The sequence below is a fragment of the Stegostoma tigrinum genome, chromosome 25 (assembly GCF_030684315.1).
Source record: "Stegostoma tigrinum isolate sSteTig4 chromosome 25, sSteTig4.hap1, whole genome shotgun sequence".
In the NCBI taxonomy this organism is placed as follows: domain Eukaryota; kingdom Metazoa; phylum Chordata; class Chondrichthyes; order Orectolobiformes; family Stegostomatidae; genus Stegostoma; species Stegostoma tigrinum.
In genome coordinates this window covers 15260810-15284910 of record NC_081378.1, presented here as the reverse complement: position 1 = coordinate 15284910, position 24101 = coordinate 15260810, and the positions used below count along the sequence as shown (strand labels likewise).

The 24101-nt window shown below is 40.2% G+C and overlaps 1 protein-coding gene across 12 annotated transcripts in view; it reads right to left on the bottom strand.

Annotated features, from left to right (window-relative positions):
* LOC125463397 (collagen alpha-1(VII) chain) overlaps positions 1 to 20813 on the bottom strand; it is a 377348-nt gene extending 356535 nt beyond the window's left edge. For 11 of the 12 annotated variants that reach the window (XM_059654498.1, XM_059654507.1, XM_059654500.1 and 8 more), the window contains exons 1-2: positions 20646 to 20813; positions 8485 to 8628 (exon numbers count right to left, since the gene is read on the bottom strand). In XM_059654498.1, the coding sequence (XP_059510481.1) occupies positions 8485 to 8575 (91 nt within the window). In that variant the 5' untranslated portion in view covers positions 8576 to 8628; positions 20646 to 20813. Of the gene's footprint in view, positions 1 to 8484; positions 8629 to 19644; positions 19707 to 20645 lie in introns of those variants that run through there. The other variant, XM_059654499.1, reaches the window with a different exon arrangement.
* Positions 20814 to 24101: the final 3288 nt, after the last annotated feature.

The following is a 24101-nucleotide window of genomic DNA, read 5'->3' as shown; positions in this document are numbered from 1 at the left end:
CCTCCCTTCCTTTATCCACATTCCACAAGGATTATTTCCTCCAAGACACCCTGGTCCACCCCTCCCTCACTCCCAACACCCCTGCACAGCCCTATCGCACCTTCCCCTGTAACCGGTGAAGGTGTAACACCAGCCCATTTATCTCCTTCCTCCTCGGTATCTGCAGGCCCAAGTAGTAATTCACTTGCACTTCCCAGAATCTAGCCTACTGCATTCGCTGCTCACAATGTAGGCTCCTCTACATTAGGGAAACGAAGCGTAGACTGGGTGACTGCTTTGCAGAATATTTACATTCTGCTTGCAAAAAAGACCCTAAGCTTCTCGTTGCCACTTTAACACACCACCCTATTCCCTGGCCAAATCTGCGTCTCAGGCTTGCTGCAGTGTTCCAGCAAAGCTCAGCGCAAACTGAAAAAACATATCATTTTTTGCCTGGGCACCCAGCAGCCCTCTGGACTTAATATCAAGTTCAATAATTTTAGGACCTGAACGCTCCATACCCTAGCCCCCTACCCTATGCACCAGGCCTTGTTATCACATAGTCCACCATTATACACTGCCTATTGGTAGCCATTGACAGTCTCCATTAACAACTATTCGCCATCCTAGCCAGATTGTTGTCAACTCGTTAGACTATCCAAGTATTCTTCTCTGTCTTTGGGTTTCTATCCCCACCTACCGTTTTTATCTTACCCCCTCCCCTCACCCTATTGTCTGCATATAAACTGATGTTTTCCCAGCTGTCATCAGTTCTGAGGAAGGGTCACTGGACCCAAATCATGAACTCTGATTTTTATTCACACATGCTGCCAGACATGCTGAGCTTTTCAGGCAACTTCTGTTTTTGTTCCTGATTTACAGCATCCTGAGTTCTTTTGGTTTTCAAATGGCCAAAAGAGGCCGCTTTTAACATGCAACTTAAAAGAGAAGAGAGAGGATGAAGGGCAAAGTGGTTTGCAAAGGGAATATCAAAGCTTAGAACCAAGGTAGGTCTCTGGAATGGTTAAAATCAGGGATGTGCAAGAGGCCTGAATTTCAAGAGCACAGATTAATGCTGTTTAAGGTCACAGAGACTTAAAGATGTGAGATCGTAGATGGTTTCGAAAATAATGATGCGGGTTTCAAAATTGAGGACTGGTCATTCAGGGAGCCAGTGAAGATCAAAAGATACATGAATCTGATGGATGAATAAGATTTAGACCATGCACAGCTTTGCGTAAACACCAGTTTATGCAGAATGGAAGATGGGAGGCCAACTGGGAACACATGGCAGCAACAGTAGGAACTGCTGATGCTGGAGAATCTAAGATAACAAGGTGCAGAGCTGGATGAACACAGCAGGCCAAGCAGCATCAGAGGAGCAGGAAAGCCGATGTTTCAGGACTCGACCCTTCTTTCAGAAAAAAAATCAAGAAGGGTCTCGACCCGAAACGGTCATCTTTCCTGCTCCTCTGATATTGCTTAGCCTGCTGTGTTCATCCAGCTCTACAACTTGTTATCACAAATGGCAGTAATCAAGTTTAGAAATGAGAAAGAAGGCATGGCTGAGGGTTTCAGTAGCCTATGAACTGAGGTAGGTGTACTGCATGTGATTTATCCATATTTTAATGTTATTTATTTTAGAGTTTGGATTTGAGTCAGTGGCATGTTTAACTTGTAATGAATATGAAATAACTCTACAGAGTCTGGTATCCTGTCACCAAGTTACCTTTTATTTACATGTAAAGAGTTCTTTACACTGACCAGGCTTCCTCAGAGCCAGCTCTCAGAGTGAATAGAACCTCTGACACTCCTGTTTATATCTGCCAGCCAGGACTCCCTGATTGGACCAGGTTAACAGCTCTAATCAGGGAACTCAGTCTATGAGGTTTACCTGGCTGACCTCATTGCAATTTCTACAGATTATCTTATAATTATTTCTGTAGCCATGATGATTTCTTTCAAAAACATGTGAGAGAGAGAGAGTTCCTAGAGTATAATGCAGTTTTGTTTTATTAAGTAAGTTTAGGTGTGAATATAGCAAATAGTTGTACATTAAGCTTTCAGTTTCGAAGATTAGTGATTTACTTTCTTTCTTTTGAGAGAAAAGTGGCAATGGTCCCTGCATCGGGCTGAGGGAAAGAGGGGTTCAGAGGAAATGTCAGTGTGATGGCTTTCAGTGGCAGTGTTCCCCTTCCTGATTCTGTCTCCTTCAAACAAGCACTGAGTGCCTGACAAAGATAGACTCCACTCCCCCGCCTCCCCCTTACTCCCTGGGATTCTGTACCAAATCTGGCAGAACTTGCTTTTTGGGCAAACTATATGGTGATTGCCCACCTGAAGCTAACTGAATGCCTATGGAAGGGTGATGATGCCTTTACTGGAGATTATTGCCTCCTCAAACGTGTCATTCAGCATTGGCTTTGGAAGGCAAGCCATAAGACTTACTGTGCTGGATTTAATCAGGACAGACTCTGGAATGGAGGCAGAGGGGACAACCAATACCCTGAACCTGATTAAATGTACCTTTGCCTTCCAAACTCACTTCAGGGCATTTAATTCCAGCCTTTGTTTGAAATCCATCTTCTGCCCAGACTTGGAGGCTCTTTAAAATGTTGATGAATGTACAAGCAGTATAGAAGAAAAAGCTCGGTAACCTTGAAACTCTCCCTGTCACAAACTTTCCTTGCCTTCATAGAACATAGAACAATACAGGACAGTACAGGCCCTTCGGCTCACGATGTTGTGCCGACCTATTATGCAACTGAGATCAATCTACCCTGCATACCATACATTTTATTATCTTCCATGCGCCTATCCAAGAGCCTCTCAAAAGTCTCTAAGGTATCTGACTCCACTACCACTACCAGCAGAGCATCCCACACACCCACCACTCTTTGTGTGAAGAACCTACCTCTGACAGCTCCCCTATACCTTCCTCCATTCACCTTAAAATTATGCCCCCTTGTAATAGTCATTTCCGCCCTGGGAAAATGTTTCTGCGTATCCATTCTATAAATGTTATTCTTGGTCTGTTTATCTATACTGTTACACCCATTGTTCACACTCATCCTTGTGCCTACATCTTCAGTGTGTTAGAAATCACAAGTTATTAATCTGAAACCCACCTAAACTTGTCATGAAGTGTTATCCTTTTCATGAACAAAACTGACAAACTCACATCAAAACCAAGGCATAAGATTAAGGTTTAAAAGAGAAGACAAGACAAATCAAGCATCATGATACAGATCTCTAAATAGGGGTTTTTAAACTCTATTGGTTGTAGAAGGGTCTGAGGATCCTGGAAAAGAATCAGTTTAGTTGGCAGATAGCAGAATATACTTTATTTGCACTCATTGAACTCTCAGGAAGGAAAACAGAGTGGAAATCCAAGCTGACCTTTCAGTGTGGTACTGAGGGAGTACCACACTGTCAGAAGAATTCAAATAAATTTATGACCCAGCCTTACCTGTGGATGTTAAAGATTCCATTGCAATATTTGAAAAAGAGCAGGGGAGTTCCCCCAGTTGAGAGCAATGGAAAGTGTAACAATCAAAGACAAGTATTAACTGAGGCTCAGATTAGAAACTGGAGAAATATGTCTTTTATTGTCTTCTGTTCAGAAGAGCAACATAAGTTAAAGAGGCCTCTGTATGTTTAGAAACAATATTCAACGTGTGTGGTCACAGGAATTCAGTACCAAATTGTGGATGCTGTCTCCTGTGGATTTCAGGCAAAGGAAGAAATATTTGGATTTTTGTTATCTTTTTCATGACCTCTGGAAATCACATGTGAAAATCTTTTGTACTTACGTCTCAGAACTGGGATTTTAACAGATAGCCTTCATGAAACATGGAATTGGAATTAGGATTAAGAGCGTCTCAAACTAATTTCACGCAGGAACTACAAATCTCACAAGAGAGGAGCATTCATCCTCTCACCCTGGATCCCATTATTGAAAAGATAGTGTGCTGGCCCAGTGGATCATCCAGTCCCCACAGGCATGTTGCTAAACTTCTGCAATCAATCAAAATGGCAATGGCATGAAATTCATAGGAGAAAAAAAGAACAAAACCAGTAAATCTAGGCAAATGCAGCCAGACATGAAGGTATTGTCTGATTCCAAGAATCCAATGGGTTTCTGAACATTTGAAAAATGATTCCAACTGAATAAACAAATGAACTGGTGATAGGTGCAATGAAAATAAAGCAGCTCTTCAGTGTATGTTGCCTGGTTTGTAAGCAGTCAGTGAAAATATCTCATTTTTACATCTCACTAATATCCCAGTTCCAGTGTTAAGTCATAATCTGGGAACTGATCAATTCTGTAAACCATTGGGTTTGTGCAGGAGAAAGAAAGTTAGTCAAGTTTTATTTGAAATTTGAGAATTTTCTGTAAAGGAAAACGAAATAATTCTAACTCATACAACTTCCACAAGTTCAGGACATGACTAGGTACTTTACAATCAATGAAACATTTTTAATGTGCTGAAATATAGAAAATGCATGGGTTAGTTGCACGCAGCATGATGCCAGAGAGAACAATATAATAATGATTAGAGATTCTGATGTTTAGCAATACAGGTTGAGGAACAAATACTGGATAAAACATGAAGAAGAATTAAAAAATGAGAAGGTTCATAGATTACTTAACGTCCACGTGCAGAGGGAAGCTGGGCCCTGTTTAAAATCTCATCCAAAAGTTGGTATTTTAACTCACAACCTGCTGAATCAGAGTGAAAGCACAAACAATAGGCCAATGAGTGAAAATGAGAGAAACCTCAAGGTAGTGATTACATGATATAAATCTTAGGATCTGTATGGAGTGCTGTCAGAATCTACATACCAATGAACTGGTCTCAGTTAAAGGCAGGTAAAGTAAAACCAAGTCATTTGTACAGGTTTCTGGTATACCACGCCAGAAATCATCAGCATCAGAATCTTAGTCATCAGTAAAGTAGTCACAATTAGTAAAGTTAGTAAAGGGTTGCTGGATTGCGAGACAAAGGCCATTGGTCAACCTCCCATACATGGAGTCTATTTACACGGCTTGCTGCCACGGAAAGGCGGGTGACATCATCAAAGACCCATCACACCTTGGTCATGACCTCCTACAACCTCTTCCATCCGGCAGAAGATACAAAAGCCTGAACACATGCACAAGCAGGTTCAGGAACAGCTTCTTTCTGGCCATTGTTGGACTGTTGAATGGACTCTCATCTCAAATAATGTAAACTGCAAGCCTCTAAGTCTTTTTGATCTGTACATTCTTTGCTTGCTGGGATCTTCCTGTACCACTTGTAAACAAAGCTTTTCACTGTATTTTGGTACATGTGACAATAAAATCAAGGCTATTGGCCTCTGTTTAGTGTTGAAGTTGGTGGAATGGCATAGATCATGAACACATCCTACTGTAGTACTGCAGACTCTGTTGTTGGGTCACCATAGTCTTATCAAACCATAGGGCTGCTCTCTCATTAGAGAGAGATGAGTGGTGGTGATTTAACCTGAGGGCCGCTGTACTTCAGGTAAGTGGAGAGTTTGAGAAGGAAAGCATTTCATAGTAACCTTAGCTGTCAGCATCGCAGTGCTTCGCAAACCAACTGCCCAGCTAAACCAACTGTCACCACAGGCTCTACTTTTTTAATACACACGTACCCTCCATAACCACCCATGCACTACTGAGCTGTTAACACAAATCACAGAGAGGAGGCAATGAACTGAAGCCAGACATTTCCAAGCTCTCTCCACTGGAGGCTAGGGAAGAGTTGACAGTAATTCTCAATTGTGTCTTGTGCATTTTCCGAAAGCCGGTCTGAGGGCCACACTGGGGTCAAATAGAAAGAATTCACTGACAGCAGTCTCCACAGCAGATAGTGCACAGCAGAAGTTGGGTGAGGGAGAGCAAAACACATTGAGTGGTTTAAAAATCAAAATTTGCACAGGCATTCTGCAGATAATTTTGGAATGGTAATCAACTTTACAAACTACATTAGTCCTTCTGCATTGTATTTTATCAGTAGTTGTTGAGGTGGGCAATTGATGTAAGCTGTTCAAGTTAACTGCAGCAAACTTATCAGGACAATTTGGTGTTTAGGATGCATCAAAGTAAAGAAAGTAAATAAATTCTAGGCTAGTCCCCCCAAAACCTAACCAGGCCAAGACAAGCAAACACATTCGGTGTAGGTGAAATTCTTATTTTAATTGCTGATAAAATTGTTGCAATATTAGCAAAATAGTTACTTAGTCAATACTTGCTTTATTACACATCAGCCCAGTGATTGGTGTCTGTATTGACAACCTTGTCTTCAAAAAGAAGGCCAATAATGGGAATCAAATCATCATCATGACCTTTCCATATAGCAATGGATAATGGACGCTCTGGGAATTGTATCCATGGGCAGTTATAAATTATTTGCATCTCATTCTCTTATTGCCTTGTAATCACCACCACGTGTACATGAGTTTCTCTATCAGCTTCCAGATGTTTTGAGTTTGCTGAAAATTTGAGCTACTCCCAGGAATTAACTGACTCAGCAACTATTGGATCAATATAATCAATGAGGATGAAGTGACATTGATAGCATCAATCTTCATGCGCACAGAGTCATACAGCACAGAAACAGGCCCTTTGGTTCAATCAGTCCATACCAGCCATAACCCAAAACTAATCCCACTTGCCTGCATTTGGCCCATATCCCTCCAAACAGTCCGTATTCATGCACTTATCTAAATGCATTTTTAATATTATAACTGTATCAGCATCCACCACTTCCTCTGGAAGTTCATTCCACACAGAAACCACTCTCAGTGAAAAACAATTTCCCCCATGCCTGTTTTTTAATCTCTTCCTCCTCTCACCATAAAAATAAGACTCCTGGTCTTGGAATTCCCTCATGCCAGGGAAAAGACACCTGCGATTCTCCTCATCTATACACCTCCTGATTTTATAAGCCTCTATGAGGTCGTTCCTCAATCCCCTACACTCCAGTAAAAAAAGTCCCTGCCTATCTAGCCTCTCCTTATAACTCAAATCTTCTATTTCTGGCAACATCCTGGTAAATTTCCTTTGAATCCTCTCCACATCTTAGTCTCATTATGCTGGCCCAGTAGATGTGGGGACGAGCAGGAGAATAGAATTAGATGGGGTGGCTCACTTGGAGACAAATGCTAGCAAGGTCTTAATGGGCTAAGTGGCCCATTCTGCTACACTAGATGCAATAATTGAAGATGTATCTGCAGGCTAACTCATTTTTCTCCAGGTAGCTCTAAAAAGTGGAATTCTTTAATTCTGACTGCTTTCACTGACAACTAGAAAAAGAATGATTCATGCCCACTGGTGTCTCAAAACACTTTACAGTCAATTAATCACATTTAAAGGGAAGTCACTGTTGTAATGGCAGAAACATAGCAGCTAGGTTGCACACAGCACACTCCCACAAATAGCAATGCGATAATGACAGGCTTATCTGTTTTTATGATGTTGATTGATGCATAAACATCAACCAGGGCACAAGGGATAACACCCTAGTACTTCAAAATAGTACAATAAAACCTTTTATGCCCACCCAACTGGACCATTAGCTTAACAAATCACCTGAAAGACTGTACATCTAACTATTTAGCATTCCATCAGTACATTGCAGGGAATGTCAGCTTTGAGTTTTGTACTTAAGTCCTGGAGAAAGATTTGAGCCCAGAAACCTATGGCATGGAGATGAGAACGCTACCAGCAGAGTCACAGCTGAAATAGCACAGTCTGTGTGAAGTTCAATGATTGATTTCACTTGAATATTAATTTTGAATTTACCTTGTCTTTTGCATGATTCTGCAGGCTAAAAAGCACCAGCTGGAATGTCTGTTAGAAACATGATGGCAGTTAAAACCCAGGCCAATAAATAAAACTAACCAGATGTTGGATGCTAATGTCTTGTCATTGAATGTCTATAAAACTTTCAAAAGTGCCACTGGAACAAGACTAGAAGCAGACTGCCATTCCTGATATTCAATGTCAGGTTCAACCCTAAACTGGCATCCACACAGTTTCCCTATAGCAAGACTCGTACAAATATTTTATAGCCCCTGTGAAAATTATAGGACCTGTCTTCTGCACTTAGTCCTCTGATTCTTGGCCACTCGATGCAGAAACCAGCAGAATGGGCAAGTCAGAGAACTTGCATGTACATCTTTTCCTGGTCTAATTGACCCCCCCCCCAGGTTAGACATGACCTTTGGAATGGTAACTCTGCTTCCTTTTCCATGGTCATGCCATGTCTGAGTGGTTCTAGAAAAGGAACACAAGGAGTCCACCAGTACAATTGAGACACTCAACAACAAGTGAGCATCACAGGGACTGGTATGTATACCAGAAGTGGGAGATAATATTGTCATTTAACTTTAGAACTATCATTTGTTTTATGGTTGAGACCTTTATTTGCCCTCTTTACTCTCTAAAAGGAGAAACACCAGTCTGATGGCACTATGATGGCATATGAAAAGATGTACCTTCTGGCTGGACTTGAACTCCACAGTGCACAAGTGTGGCCAATAAAGTAACGATTGCCGCTTGCAGTCCTCTGCTCAGGTCTGGCATCATGTTGAAGATCTAATTCAGACTTGGCATATTGGCTCCTTGTTGCGAATCCTTAACTGCAGGTAATTTGGAAAAAAATGCAAACTTAGGAACAGAAAATACATTTAAAATCCTAAATAGATCCGGACAGTATGTGAGCCTTGAAAAGTCACTTAAGTGGGATTGACCAACAGAAATTGCTAACTAGCCCCACATGTAGCTATGAACCTAGCCTGTAAAATCTTCACTTAAAGTCAAAGAAATACATAGAATTGCAATATAGACACAGGCACTCAGCTCAACTACTTCATGTTGACACTTACCATCCACATGAGCAAATGATTTTAACAATATTTATCCAACCCATTGTCATACTCGTCCAAGCCATTTTCATTCACAATCCAATCCAATCCAGTGTTGATTGCTGGAATAGTTTCTGCATCAATGACTAACTCCAGAAGTGAATTCGTAATCAAATAACTCTTGCTAAGGAAGTTTCCCCTGCCACTCTTTGATCCTTTGATCTTGGCCGCATTTTTAAACAGCCGTCTCCTGCCCTCTGAAGTGTACTTTATACACTTCCTCTGGTCCGAATGGGGCATGACAATAAAATCTCACTAGAGATAGCCAGCTTCTATTTGGTAACAACAATCCAGCTGCCATTCATGTTACAGGATTTTGATTCGATGGGCTGATGGGTTGAGGAGCAGCAGATGGAGTTTAATCTAAATAAATGCGAGGTGCTACATTTTGGTAGGGCAAATCAGGGAAGGGCTTATACACTTAATATTAAGATCCTGAGGAGTGTTGCCAAACTAAGACACCTTGAAAGTGGAGTTGCAGATAGACAGGATATCGAAGAAAGCATCTGTTATGCTTGCCTTCATTGGTCAGTGCATTGAGTATAGGACTTGGGAGGTCATGTTGTGACTATACAGGAATATGCATTCAACTCGAGATTCCCTATATAGGAAAGATATTGTGAAACTTGAAAGGGTTCAGAAAAGACTTACAAGGATGTTACCAGGGTTGGAGGGTTTGAGCTTTAGGGAGAAGATGATTAGGCTGGGGCTTTTTTCCCTGGAGCATCGGAGGCTGAGGGGCAACCTTACAGAAGTTTATAAAATTATGGGGAGCATGAATAGGGTGAATATTCAAGGTCTTTCCCCAGGTTAAGGGAGTCGAAAACTAGAGGTATAGGTTCAAGGCGAGAGGGGAAAGATTTGAAAGGGACCTAAGGGGCAACTTTATTTCATGCTGAGGGTGGTGCACATATGGGATTATGTATGGAATGCCAGAGGAAGTGGCGGAGGCTGGTACAATTACAGCATTTAAAAGGTATTCAGATGGGTATGTGAACAGGAGAGTTTAAAGGGATATGGGCCAAACGCTGACATATGGGACTAGGTTAATTTAGGACATCTAGTCAGCATGGAAGTGTTGGACCGAAGGATCTGTTTCTCTGCTGTGCATCTTAATAACCTTATTAAGTAACCCAAGAAAACAAATTCAAACAACTGCAGGGTTGATGTGGCAAATGAAAGTCTCATCCAGAAACTGGTGAAACTGGCCTTTAGCTTCAGAAATATATTCTAACAAGCCAATTCCAATCTCCCTGTCTTTCTCCAAAAAAAATTCGTGTAGTTTTCACTGGGAAGATATTTTATAGCTGGCAATCATGGGAAGTGTGGGAAGATATTGCAGTAAAAGGCATATTTTGTCAAAACTTTTCATCTTGCTCTCATCAAGACAATTGGTAAGAATCCCAACAAATACACGTTAGATATTAATACACAAGCACAATTCTGCGCAGATGGGAAGACCATGCATACATATTGTATTCTGAAGAAGCGTCCAAACCTGAAACGTCAGCTTCTCTGCTCCTCTGATGCTGCCTGGCCTGCTGTGTTCATCCAACCCCACACCTTGTTATCTCAGACTCCAGCATCAGCAGTTCTTACTATCTCTGCGTACATATTGTGCCTGCTTCAGTTCAGGAAAATAGGTGACATTCATTTGGTGCTTAACTTCTCAGAGCAATGCCTTGATCAATCAGACCCGAACTATCCTAGTTTGAAATCTAGACGAATCCTAACCAGTAACAGTTAATCATCAATAATTGTTGCATTCTCTATGGCAATGCCTCTGCCATTTAGAATTCACTTGCCAATCAATCAGCATTCACCTCTCTTATTCAGTATAAATGCTGGTTTTTCCTTTTATTGGTATTCTTGCGAAATCTCCTGATGAGTGCAAGATGAAAAGCTTCATCAATATTTTCAGCAACTACCAAAACCTGGGTGACTTATTTTTATGCTTCTAGTCCAGGAGCTACATAGGACAGTATCATTCCTGTAGTCCTAACAAGGGGACTGCATTCAGTTTGTTTACCACACCTCAGGATGGATATAATGGTCTTGGTGAATTTTACCTGATCTGAAAGCATTAAGTAATTGGTATGTGCTACATCAATTACAGCTGTACTCCTGCGCGCAGAAGATTGTGAAAGTAATAATCTAAAAGAGTTGTATAAACTGGGTAACGTTTATGCACGAAAGATTTGCATGAATATAACACTTTTTTCATGACAATTAGATATCTCAAAGTGCCACAAAGTACTTTTGAAGTGTTGTATTGTAGGTAATGCAGCAAACAACTTGAGCACAACAATTTCCCGATAACGGTCAGGTAATTTGTTTTTCTTGTGTCGAACAATTGATAATTGTTGAGCAGGGCTCAATATTGAGAGTTATCTTCCTTCAAAGAAAGTGACATTGGATATTTTATGTATTGCTTAAGTAGATGGTCCACAGATTGACATCTCATTCAAAAACCTACATACCTAACAATTCAACATGGGTTAGGAGTATCAGTCTTATTTCTGTACCTGAAATCTGGGGTGGGGCTTAAACCTGAAATGTTGGGCTGAATCCTAATTTTTTTGTCTAATTGTAAGTTATCTCCCTTCTTTAGTGGGGTGGGGGATTCTTGTTGCAAAGCCCAGAGAGATTTCTCACCATTTCTTATCAAAAACACACTACCTATACAACTAATTCGGCATCCCTCATGCCCAATTCCATCTTGATCTGATCATGTGCCATTCCCAGAACAACTCACCCCTTGCCAGATATCCGCAGACAGACCAGCATCCATTGTGCCAGCTCTGTCTTTGAAAGGCTATTTTGTAACCAAAGCAGATCTGTCAGCATGCAGCTGCTGTGCATTGTTCCTGGAATTTGACCTGGATGTGGCAGACAGGGATAAATTGATGCCTTGCTTTGTAGACAGGAATCTGGGGGATCCGTTGGATGGGATGGTACAAATGAAGGACTTCCTTTTCCCCCAGAACCAGCAGTAGGCACACTAAATTCAGTTATTTTAGTTTAGGCTGTGCTTTATAGGATTGCTACTTCTAGGTGGCGGAAGGAACATGTTGGCTCAGAAACTCCACTGGTAGAGCTATGTCAAGTGAAGAGCAGACACAGACACTTTCCAGATGATAGGTGGTCTGTTGAGTGGGCTTTCAAGCGTTTAGTGAAGCAGAGGAAAAGTGCTCGGTGCTGTCAGCACTCCTCCCCATGCCTAAATTCAACCCTGGGCTGCTATCATTCTCTCACTCACCGCAAGGAATTGTCCATCTGCACAGCTGGTGCGATGCCATGGCCTTGATCCTCTAGTACTGGCCCTCACCATTATTCCATGCCTTCGACCCCACTTCTGGCCTTTGACCCCAATCCCATAACTTTATTGTCTTTAGGGTCATTTGCACATGTGCAGCAAGTGTGATGTCATTATGTACAGAATGTAATGATTTCAGCTGCACATCTGCAGGTTTATCCTGCAGCTTAGAGACCATAACCAATAACTAATATTATTGGGCACATTTGAACATGCACAGGTAGCCATTTTGGCATTCATGCTGATCATTCCATTTGTTTTACGGCTCCCCAGTGCAGATCATAACAGACTTACTTTGAAATTGCACATTTCACAAACTGGGAATCTCCCAAATCACTTTACAGTGAAATGAAGTTCTTAAGTGAAGTATAGACACTGTTGTAATGTGGCAAAATACAATGGGAGCAGAAATGGGATAATGGCCACTTCAGTGTGAAACAATTAGGATCCAGCTTGCCCCCCTACCATCTGCAGCATTCCTCTAACTTTGCACCCCCATCTTTTCCATTTGGTTGTTATCTGGCCTGTTCTTCAGTTTGAACATAGTCACTCAGCAGAGATAGAGAAAATAACATCTATGTTTGAGGTTGCCTACCAAACACAAATGTTCTGGAGATTGCAGGAATTAAAGATGAACCTACTAAGAAAGAGATGGAGAGAGAGGTAGAAGCATTGAGGCAGGCATACGGAGACAAAGGCAAAGATATTCATGTCATTCTAGAAATCAGCACAAAGTCAGTATGAAAGATGGATCTCTGCCCAAGGCCTTGAGCCTGGGTTCAATAAAATGGAACATGTACAGATACTCATATCCTCTCTCTCCTGGTTTGGCTACATAGTTGGAATCTCCAAACCATCCTGCAGATTGGGTCAGAGCAGAATGATGGGCATGAAATGGGGTAACCCATTGAATGGGATTGGGAAGGATAGCATTTATATTCCTCCTAAACATGCATAAAGGATGTTTAACCAATTTGTTAGAAGCTTCCAGGTTCCCTTTAAAGTATGGACTTCGGGAAAGAGAGCAGCATATCTGCTGCACAAGATTGACCTTTGACAAGATTAAGAACAGGATCTGAAGAGTAGTACCCTAATGAGCAGATTCTTGTTTTCAGACAGATGTCTTGAAAACGTGGACACTCTTCCCTTCCCAGTGCTTTAAATATGCTCTGAATAAAGATTTCATCATTTGTATCGCACATTTCATATCCATCAGATGCCCAAAAGTGTTTTACAACCAATGAAATATTTCTGAAGTGTTGTCACTGTTGCCAAAATAAGAATCATGGTAGGTAATATGTGCACAGCAACCTCCCACAAAAAACAATGTGATAATGAGCAGATAAACTATCTTTGTGGTGATGACTGAGAAATCAATATTTGCCAAGATGCCAGGAATAACTCCCCTGTCCTTCTTTGAAATAATACTATCAGGTATTTTAGGTCCACCCATGAGGACAAGATGTGACTTCAGTTTAATGTCTCCTCTGAAACAAAAAAGGTTTTGATTTGGTTGTGAAACATATTCTGTTAACATTGAAAGAATTATTTGCAAAGTGGTAACAAACTTAAAAATTAAAATGTGCAAAATAAAAAGACATAGCTGCATCTAAAAGGGTTAATGTGTCTCAGCAGATAGACAGAGGTGGAGACAGGCCAAGTATTTTCAGAGAAAGCTAAATTCATAAGCTGATTCTGATTAAATAGTCTGTACTTTAGACAAGTAAATTTGAACCAAATGTTGGCAAGAAGCAGAAACATCAGGCAGGATGATATTTTATGAAGTCCAGATTCCTGGACAAAATAGGGACCAGGTGAAAGGAAATACCTGGATATTATTTCCAGCTTGATGGCCTCTCCAGCAGAAAAAGATTAGACATCTGGTTAGCATTCCTATGGGTGAAATAACCCCACAGCTGGACAATCTGCACTGAGAGTTTACCTTCAGGAGCATATGTGTGTTAAAAAGTCCTGTGAATGTTGTTATGACAACCTGTCCCTTCACAAAGACTTGTCTGATTCTATTCCTGGAGAAAAAGGAATGCAACAAAAATGAGAGGAGGGAAATGTAGGTGATAGACACATGTCCTGGCAAGTGCCTCATGGCTATTTGTTCAAGTTAGTGTTGTTCCATGGTCGGTCCTAGTTCTGGCTTGAAGCAGCTGCATTTTCAGGAATGCTCCAAAACGCTGTGTCGAGTGATAGGATATCTATTAGTAGGTTTTCCATCTGCCCGTGTCAGGATTTGCTGGCTGGGTGGGTCTCACGCACAGGTTAAGACACAGGCTGAATCATTTTCCAAAAGCCATAATTGCTTGCTGATGAAGGGGCACTTTTTCTCTTCGCAGATACTGCCAGATCTGCTGAGTTTCTCCAGCACTTTCTCTTCTTGTTATGCATTAGGGTGAAATAAGGGGATAAAAGGGTGCAGTGTCTGTTGCTAACTAATCACTTAGTTCGTTATCAAGATCAAGTTGAATAAACTGAACATTCCATTCTATTCATCTATTCATGGATGTGTGTGCCTCCCATTGAAAAGTAGCTATTTGCTTTGGTTATGTTTGGGCATATCTGTTCAAACAAATGTCAGCATTAATTGGTGATTATTAAAGGGGCACTGAATTGGTCATAAAATGTACAGAACACTTGCTTTTCATTAAGGGACAGAGAGTAAAATCCAAATGTCATTTCATTAAAAGATCAGTTGCTCAATTCGATAGCTAACATTTTCATGTAATTATACAGTTGTGCTGCACATTCGTAGAGGAGGATTAACTGATCACTTCACGGTAAAGAAGTTCCCTTTAATTTCTATTATTACATTAAACATTAGTTAAACAACGGCGCCAAAAGTTATATTACCTTGTTTAAACTCATAGACAGAAGTGTACTCTGTACATTAGGCAGAGTTAAACCCTATACAGTTACAAATTATTCCTCAATTTCGAGGCATTATAATTGTTAATTGCTAAATGTGAAAATGATTATACATTAAGTACATACAAAGAGCTGTTGTACTGCAGACAACATTGTGTAGGACCAAATAAAAGCCACAGAGATCTGCCTGGTCAACAATACAAATAACACATAATGGTCTTTATTCTGTATTTAAATCATGTGTATTACAAACTCATTATTAAATTTTTAGTCTCCCAACAAAACTGCAGGTTGAATATCTCCTTCACATCATTCCACTTGATGTTAAGTTGTGTATGGTTACATTCAAAACTGGATTAGATTATGTCATGAATAATAATTCAGATAAAATGAATTCAGCGACAGTTTCAGAATTCAAATTTGTTTTCAAAATCTGGGATTTTAAATGAAGCACTGGGACCAGTAAAAGTAACCATGGAGCTGTCGGGTTGTTGGACTGGCCCAATTTTCTTTTAAGGAAGAAAACCTTCTCTACATTAAACAAAAGTCTGAAAGAACTACAGATGCTGGAAATCAAAAACAGAAACAGAAATTGCTGTAAAGATTCACCACATCTGGTAGTGTCTGTGGAGTGAAATTAGAATTAATGTTTTGAGTCCAGTAATCCTTCCTCAGAAGTTTCTCATGAAGTTTCTCCAGCAATTTCTGTGCTTGTATATTCTCTACATAGTTACCTACCTGAATCAATTTGTGTTGGCAAAATCTTGGCTTTAAGGTCTGCCAAATATCCATTTGCTATACAGTTAAAACATTGTCATTTGTCAGCAAAGGCCACAAGTAGATCCACAGGTGCTTCTTCATGACAATTAGCTTAGCTACTCAGGAACTGACGTCCAGTGTTGTCTTGAGCCAAGTTACATCCAGTCCCAACTCCCAGTGCTGAGGTTATTGCTCAAAGCCATATAACCGTATAATAACTTGTGACTGATTTGGGTTGAAGAATACATTCCATTGATGAACAAGGCTGGTTGATCCATCATTGCAGTTTGGAATAATAGGCACCTGCCTGCCTCAGATACCTGATTGCTGATGGTGACGCAAAGCATTCTATCAACAGGTCTGCACCTTGGAGCTATCTCAAATCCTAAGAATCTATTCATCTCCTAGGTAATAGTCAAACAAATGATACATGTAGTTTGAGCTCTTGTTAGATTCATACCAGGTGCCAGGGGCCATTCTGAGCAACCAGATGAGTAGTAAAGCTTGACATAAAAGTATGACCTTGGAGGTACTATCTGTTGCACAAAATATATCCCATTGAATTGATTGAGGGATAAATATTGGGCAGAACCCCCGGAGAAACACATCATCCCCACTCTAATGGCCATGAGATCTTTTACATCCATCTGAGGGAGGAGATAGTACCTCAGTATAAAATTCCATTTGGAAGATGGAACGTCCAATAGCGCAGCACCTGCTTTGTTCTGTACTGGAGGGGCAACTTTGATTTTGTGCTTCGGTGTTTGGAGTGGAGCTTGAAACTAGAGCTTTCTGACTCAGAAGTCAGAGTGCTACCACAAGAAGAGAAAAGATGAAAGAAAGAAAGTAAAATAGAGAGTAGTGGGAAAGAGCAGAAACTATGCCAAAGCCATATATCCTTACCCTGTCATCCATGTGACAGACACACAGGCTTAAAAAACACATATGTTTAACATTAATACATTTCAGCATTTTTTGGCAGATTTCAAGAGTGGGAGATAGGTATGATAGAGTCATACAGCACAGAAACAGACCCTTCAGTCTAACTCGTTCACGTCAAATAGACATCCCAATCTGATCTATTGACCCATCTCCCTTCCTATTCATATTCCCATCCAGATACCTTTTAAATGTTGTAATTGTACCATCCTCCATTACTTCCTCTGGAAGCGCAGTCCATACAGGCACCACTCTCTGCGAGAAAAAAGTTACTTCTCCGATCCTTTTTAAGTCTTTCCCTTTGCACCTTAAACCTATGCATTCCAGTTTTGGACTACCCCACCATAGGAAAAAGACCTTGACTATTCATCCTATCTATGCTCCTCATGATTTTATAAACTTCTATAAGGTCTTCCCGCAGCCTCTGCTGTTCTAGGGAAAAGAGCTCCAATCTATTCAGTCTTTCCCTATAACCCAAACACTGCAGTACGTTTGAAAGAAAACAAACTTTCACAGCTTGGAGAAAAAACAATGAAGTGTGGATAATTGAACTGATCTTTGAAAGAGCTGGCATAAGCCAGACGGACTAGATGCTGTAGGTGCTCTAGGTCTCCATGAATCAACATATTTCTCTCATCATAAATACAGAGATACTGAAATATTGTCACTGTGACTGTGGCCCCTGATTCATCAACGTTGATTTTGACTGACCAACAAAGAACCAATGCCCTTCTTTGACCCTTCCCCAATATATATTGCCATTAAGTCATGAGATTAAGTAATGAGGGAAAGTTTAAATGTCTGGAAATTGCTATATATTTTAAAGTGCTTATCACAGGAAACATAAATAATCTGTTTTCAACATAAATTGATAACACCTTTTATACATCACTGGTTTTCTTAATATCATGTCAGCAAAATTGTTTGTCTGATTAAAAAAGGTTAGATCGGGCAAACACAAAGTGAGTACAGTTTTCAAATAAAACATCGTACTGCAGTGGAGAGAGATGACAGGAACTGGAATAGGAGCAGGAAAGCTGATGTTTCGGGCCTAGATCCTTCATCCTGCTTGTCAGATGCTGCTTGGCCTGTTGTGTTTATCCAGCTCCACACCTTATTATCTCGGATCCTCCAGCACCTGCAGTTCCTACTATCTCTCTCCACTGCAGTACGATGTTTTATTTGAAAACTGTGCTCACTTTGTGTTTGCCCAATCTGGCCTTTTTTAATCAGACGTATAATTTTGCTGACACGATATTAAGAAAATTAAAGAAAACCAGTGACATATGAAAGGTGTTATCAATTTATGTTGAAAATAGGTTGTTTATGTTTCCTGCGATAAGCACTTTAAAATATATAGCAATTTCCAGACATTCAAACTTGCCCTCATTACTTAATCTCATGACTTAATGGCAATATATATTGGGGAAGGGTCAAAGAAGGGCATTGATTCTTTGTTAGTCAGTCAAAATCAACGTTGATGAATCAGGGGTCACAGTGACAATATTTCATGATTTTATGGTGAGAGAAATATGTTGATTCATGGAGACTTAGAGCACCTACAGCACCGAAATCCATTTGATCCATCTAGTTTATGCCAGCTCTTTCAAAGACCAATTGAATTAACTGCACTTCATTGTTTTTTTCTCCAGGCTGTGCAGTTTTTTTTCTTTCAAATGCCATGCAATTTCCACTTGGAATCATTCATCTTATATTTCCATCATCCTTGTTAACAGTGAGCTCAAGCTATTATCATACTATAATAAATGTGTATAATATATAATTTTCATTTCAGAAATTGGAATTTTAAAATCAAGGGAGATGTGATTTTGGCTTCAGTTCTGTGTAGGTAATTGTTTTACGAACTCAGAAGGTAATTTGAAACAATGACCTAAGTAAATAATTTCTAAGCAAGCATATAGTTCTTTTAAGTGCTTCATGGGATGTTTGTGATGCTAACTGAGAAAATGTATGCTGAGTTTACAACAGACAGAGAAAACAGATCTGGGGGTCACAATGTCTCAGGCAAGGGGTGAGGTTGAGAGGTGGGATCTTAATGGTGATCTCAGCCAGTGCACAAATTGAACCCACACTCTGCAATACAAGGCAGCTTTTCAGCCAAATGAGCTAACCAGCTCCCTAGGATGAAGGTATCTCTGGCAAGAGCACTCCTTGTTGCCTATCCCTTATTGCCTTTGAACTGAGTTGTTTCCAAGGTCATTTCAGAGGGCAGTTAAGAATCAACCGCATTGAGTCTAGAGTCAGATACAGGCCAGGGTAACAATAGACATTAGTGAACCAGATGGGGCTTTTTAAAGAAAACAAAATCCATGATATTTGGCAAGGGCTGGATCACTGAGATTAGCTTTATATTCCAGATTTGTGAATTGAATTCAAGTTTCACTGAATTCACCCGCTATCCTGGTGGGATTTGAACCCAGAAACCTATGGTAGAATGCCTGGACCTCTAGATTACAAGCCCAATGATATTACCATTAAGCCACCAAATCCCTTATATTTGTTTTGCTGTCAATTCAGAAGAATGAAGCATTCTCAGATTAAGAACATTTACAATCCTTTGTGACAATGTTAAAGACTTACCAAAATGGTAACTGAACTGCAAAAAATTAAATGATCAAACCAGGTTTCATTTTGGAATTGGACTTGTATTAAAATCAGCTGTGATCATAATGATGTATTACATTAACAGTCCATCCTCAAATTACCTATGCAACTCTTATCCAAAACCTTAAACTAGGTTCTCTTCATTCTTGTACATTCACTTGAAGTAACAGTTTATCTTTGTTTATCTTAAACAAATCAATCATAATCTTTTGCACCTTGATCAAATTTTCTTCAATCTCCTTTGCACCAAGGAAAACAATCCTAACTGTTCCAGAAGTAATCCTTGCAGGTAAAATTGCCTCTGTCCTCAACCATTCTGGTGAATGTCCTCTGCATACTTTTCTTAAGGTTTGATGGCCAGAACTCCAGATGTGGCCAAACCAGAGCTTTACAAATGATGGAACCGAATGCACTTTCGTTACTATTGTCAATTCCACAGGATAATGTCAACAACATAGCTGCTGAAGGTCCAGGTAACAAAAGCACTGTGTCCATCACAGATGTGGAATTACACCTCGGTCAGTACATTCTTTTTTAACTTCCGACCATGCTGGCGGAAGATTCGTCAATTCTGGTTACGTGTAGTCCTGGAGATTTTGTCACATGACCTCCTAGTTTTAACCGCTCACCAATAATTTCCCACCTCCATATTGCTATTATTAGTAAGCGAAATAGATTTTAAATATTAAAGCAAACATACAATTCATATTTCCTGCCTCCCCAGTGATTTTACTCCAAGGTGCCAACACTGGAAATAAGTCTTGAACTCCTGGCGATTCCTGGCAACTGTAACTAGATGAATAGAAGCCAATGTATGGACCACAAAATCAAATCAAATGCGAACAATTCAGTAAAATTAGCTTGTGAAGACCTTGGGACATTCTAGTGCTATTAAGGGTCCTATATAAATGTAAGCTATTGTTAGGAGAACATTAGTGCAGTTCAATATTCTCTGTATGCAACATAAGTGCAGTCCTAGAATGCAAGATTATGTGCACGGCACTTGTTTCAGCTGGTTTTCTGGATTCAATTATTTCTTTGTAAAAGTACTCTATCTTACCCCCACCCTCCTTTGTAAGATATTATAATAAATTAGTAAAATAATGCTGAACATCAAAACCATATTAATAATCCTGTTGAATATGTGGCTCAAAAAATGAGAACCTTTACTTTATTAAATAAATTATTTTTGCAATGAGAAACAAAATTCACTCACCTGTTCAATTTAAGAGTTTGTAACAATCCTAATTCAAAGTCAATTCATGTCCGTTCCAAACTACATGAACGAAAAAAGTTGCAAAATATTTTAAATTAAAAATTGAAAATCCCTCAGGAAGAAATGCTGGTTTGCAACAAGTCACAAGGGAGAGACTTGGTTTTTTGATAGCAGCTTCTTTTTTCCCTGTGGCTACAGTGGAGGATTTAACAGATAAGAGTGAGAAACAGTAGGAAGCTGGAGGGAACCCAAGACTCCAGTCTGTGGGAGGAGTTCCCTTGGTAAGCTACTCACATTCAGGAGATGATCATGTCAGTGATATATGCTTCTCCTTGCAGGCTGAATACAACAAGTTGAAATGTGAATCTACCTAACAGGCAAAGTAATTGTATGAGAAGACAAGGAATGCTCAGGCATAAGAAGTTAGCACACACAACTCTCTTTTTCATCACAGAGTTTTAATTTGCAAGTAGAGGTGACAGCAGGAAGAATCTTTACCTAATGGGAAGGAGTCACCATGGTCACATTGCCTAAGCAAAACTGTCCCAGTCTGTATCATTTATAAAACATAACAGCAATCTCTAAACCAGCTGAGGTACGCTCTATGTTAAAGAATATTTCATTATATTGTATGCTATTTTGTGTTGAACCCTCATTACCCTTTTAAAAACAAAATAAGGCCTATTGTGGTATAGTGGTAGTGTCCCTACCTTTGAACAAGGTAATTTGGGTTCAAGTCCCACCTGCTTCAGAGCGTTGTGAGAACATCTCTGAACAGGTTAGTTAGACAATATCTTAATAAAACAAAATAATTGGCAGATATCAAGGTGTAGAGCTGGATGAACACAGCAGGCCAAGCAGCATCAGAGGAGCAGGAAAGCTGACGTTTCCGGTCTGGACCTTTCTGAAGAAGGGTCCAGGCCCAAAATGTCAGCTTTCCCGCTTGGCCTGCTGTGTTCATCCAGCTCTATACCTTGTTATCTCAGATTCTCCAGCATCGACAGTTCCTACTATCTCGGAAATAATTGGCAGACAGTTAACTTAGAAGTGGGAGGGAAGTATCTACTCATGTTGAAGGGAACTTAAAAAGTTTATGGATCATTTACACAGGGCCCTGCAGTGAAAATGCACCAACAGGAATGAAAGGGGTTAAGTTCTGAACACAGTTGCACACTAACATCTTAAAGTGTGGAAAATTAAAGATGATCTAACTAAGATGTTGAAGATGATTAAAGAAGTTGATAGGGTAGACAGGGGGGAAAAAAAAATTTCCTTTTGTGAAGGACTCCAGAATCAAAACTGAGGAATGTCAGAAGTGTAGGAAATGTGGGAAAATGTGCAATTGTTCCTTAGCAGGAAGAATAAAAATAAACACATTATTATGATGACATTGGCTTGTACAAGGGGGCATAGCTGCAAATTGAGGGGTGATAGATTTAAGACAGATGTCAGAGGCAGGTTTTTTACTCAGAGAGTGGGAAGGGCATGGAATGCCCTGCCTGCCAATATAGTTAACTCAGCCACATTAGGGGCATTTAAACAGTCCTGGGATAAGCATATGGACGATGGTGGGATAGTGTAGGGGGATGGGCTTAGATTAGTTCACAGGTCGGCGCAACATCGAGGGCCGAAGGGCCTGTTCTGCGCTGCATTGTTCTATGTTCTATTAGTGAAACATAGAATGATTAGCTGCAAAATTCTGAGCTGGAGTTGGGTCTAGATGTTCAAATATATATGAGTCACAAAATGTTCAGATGCAGGTACAGTAAGTAGACAAGAAGGCTAACATAATGTGCTTTTCTTATTACAAGAGGAATTGAGCAGAAAAGTAATTTCCAAAGAAGAGTCATTGGACTTGAAAAATATTCACTGTTTCTTTCTGCAAAGATGCTATGAGACCTGCTGAGTTTCTCTAGCATTCTCTGCGTGTGTTTCAGATTTCCAGCATCCATATTATTTGCATTTATAACAGTACAGATGTTATGCTTTAGATATGCAGTGCGACCATATTTAGGTCAGAGATGATGAATTTTTTTTTCTTGCAGAGTATTGTGTGACTTGGAACTCTCTGCCTTAGAAGAGAGGCGGAGTTGAGATCATTGAATATTTTTCAGTCTAACATCGATAGATTCTTGTTAGGCCAGAGTATCAAAGGTTAAGGGCATTGAAAGGAATGTGGAATTTGAAACGCAAATTTATTTAAAGGAGGAACTGGCTCAAGGGTCTAAAAAACATTCTTCTGCTGCTAATTGGTATGTTCATAATAGGTTTTAAAGATGAAAGTCGAGGGACAGATAGGATTTAATGACTGAAGTGTATGCTATGCAGGACCACAGAGAATGGTGATAGTGCAAAAAAAATATAAACAGCAGAAGTGTTACCATCTGAAAACGAAGACAAGAAGGAAACAGAAACATTAATAAAATGAAACAAAATCCATGCATCCGCGATTCTTGCCTGACCTGGTGAGTGTTTCCAGCGTAACTTTTTTTATTCATTCATGAGATGTCTATGGCTGGGCCAGCGTATACTGTCCATTTGTATCCGCCTTTGAGAAGGTGATGGTGTGTTGCCTTCTTGAACTGCTGCAGTCCATTTTGGTGTGGGTCAACTTATAATGCAGTTGAGGCGGGATTCCAGGATTTTGACCCACTGATACTGAAAGAATGCTAATATATTTCCAAGTCAGGATGGTGCGAAGCTTGGAGGGGAACTTGCAGGTGATGGTGGTGTTTCCATACGCCTGCTGCCCTTGTCCTCTAGATTGTAGTGATCATGAGTTTGGAAGATGCTGACTAAGGAGCTTTGGTGAGTTTCTACAGTGCAATTGTCAATGTTACACACTGCTGCATTGTGAAACGGTGCTGAAAATTGTGCAGTTACCGGTAAACATTCCCACTTCAGATCTTATGATGGAGGGAAGGTCATTGATTAAGCTGCTGAAGATGGTTGATCTGAGGACAGTACCTTGAGGAACTCCTGCCGAATTACCCTAAAGCTGAGATGACTGGCTTCCAAGAACAACAACCACCTTCCTTTGGGGCCTCTGGAGGAGGTTGGTTCATCCACTCAACAGTTCTGGCTGAGGATTATTGAACATACCTCAGCCTTATATTTTGTACTGGCGTACTGAGCTTCCCATTATTGAGGATCACATACTATGTATCCTCCCATCATGAGTTGTTTCACTGTTCCCTACCATTCATGACTAGATGTGCAGAGTTTAGTAATGAGTCACCCACAATTATTGCTCTATTCTTTTTACATGCTATTATTTATTGATTTATGCTCTTTTCCATGGAATCTCTATGCTAATCCTACTAATGTAGTTTTTCCTTTGCTGTTTTTTACGTCCTCCAAATGAACTCCACATCATCTGAGCCTAGATCATCTCTCACAACTGTCATCATTTAATCTCTTACTAATAGTGCTACCCACCATCTTTTCTATCCCGCC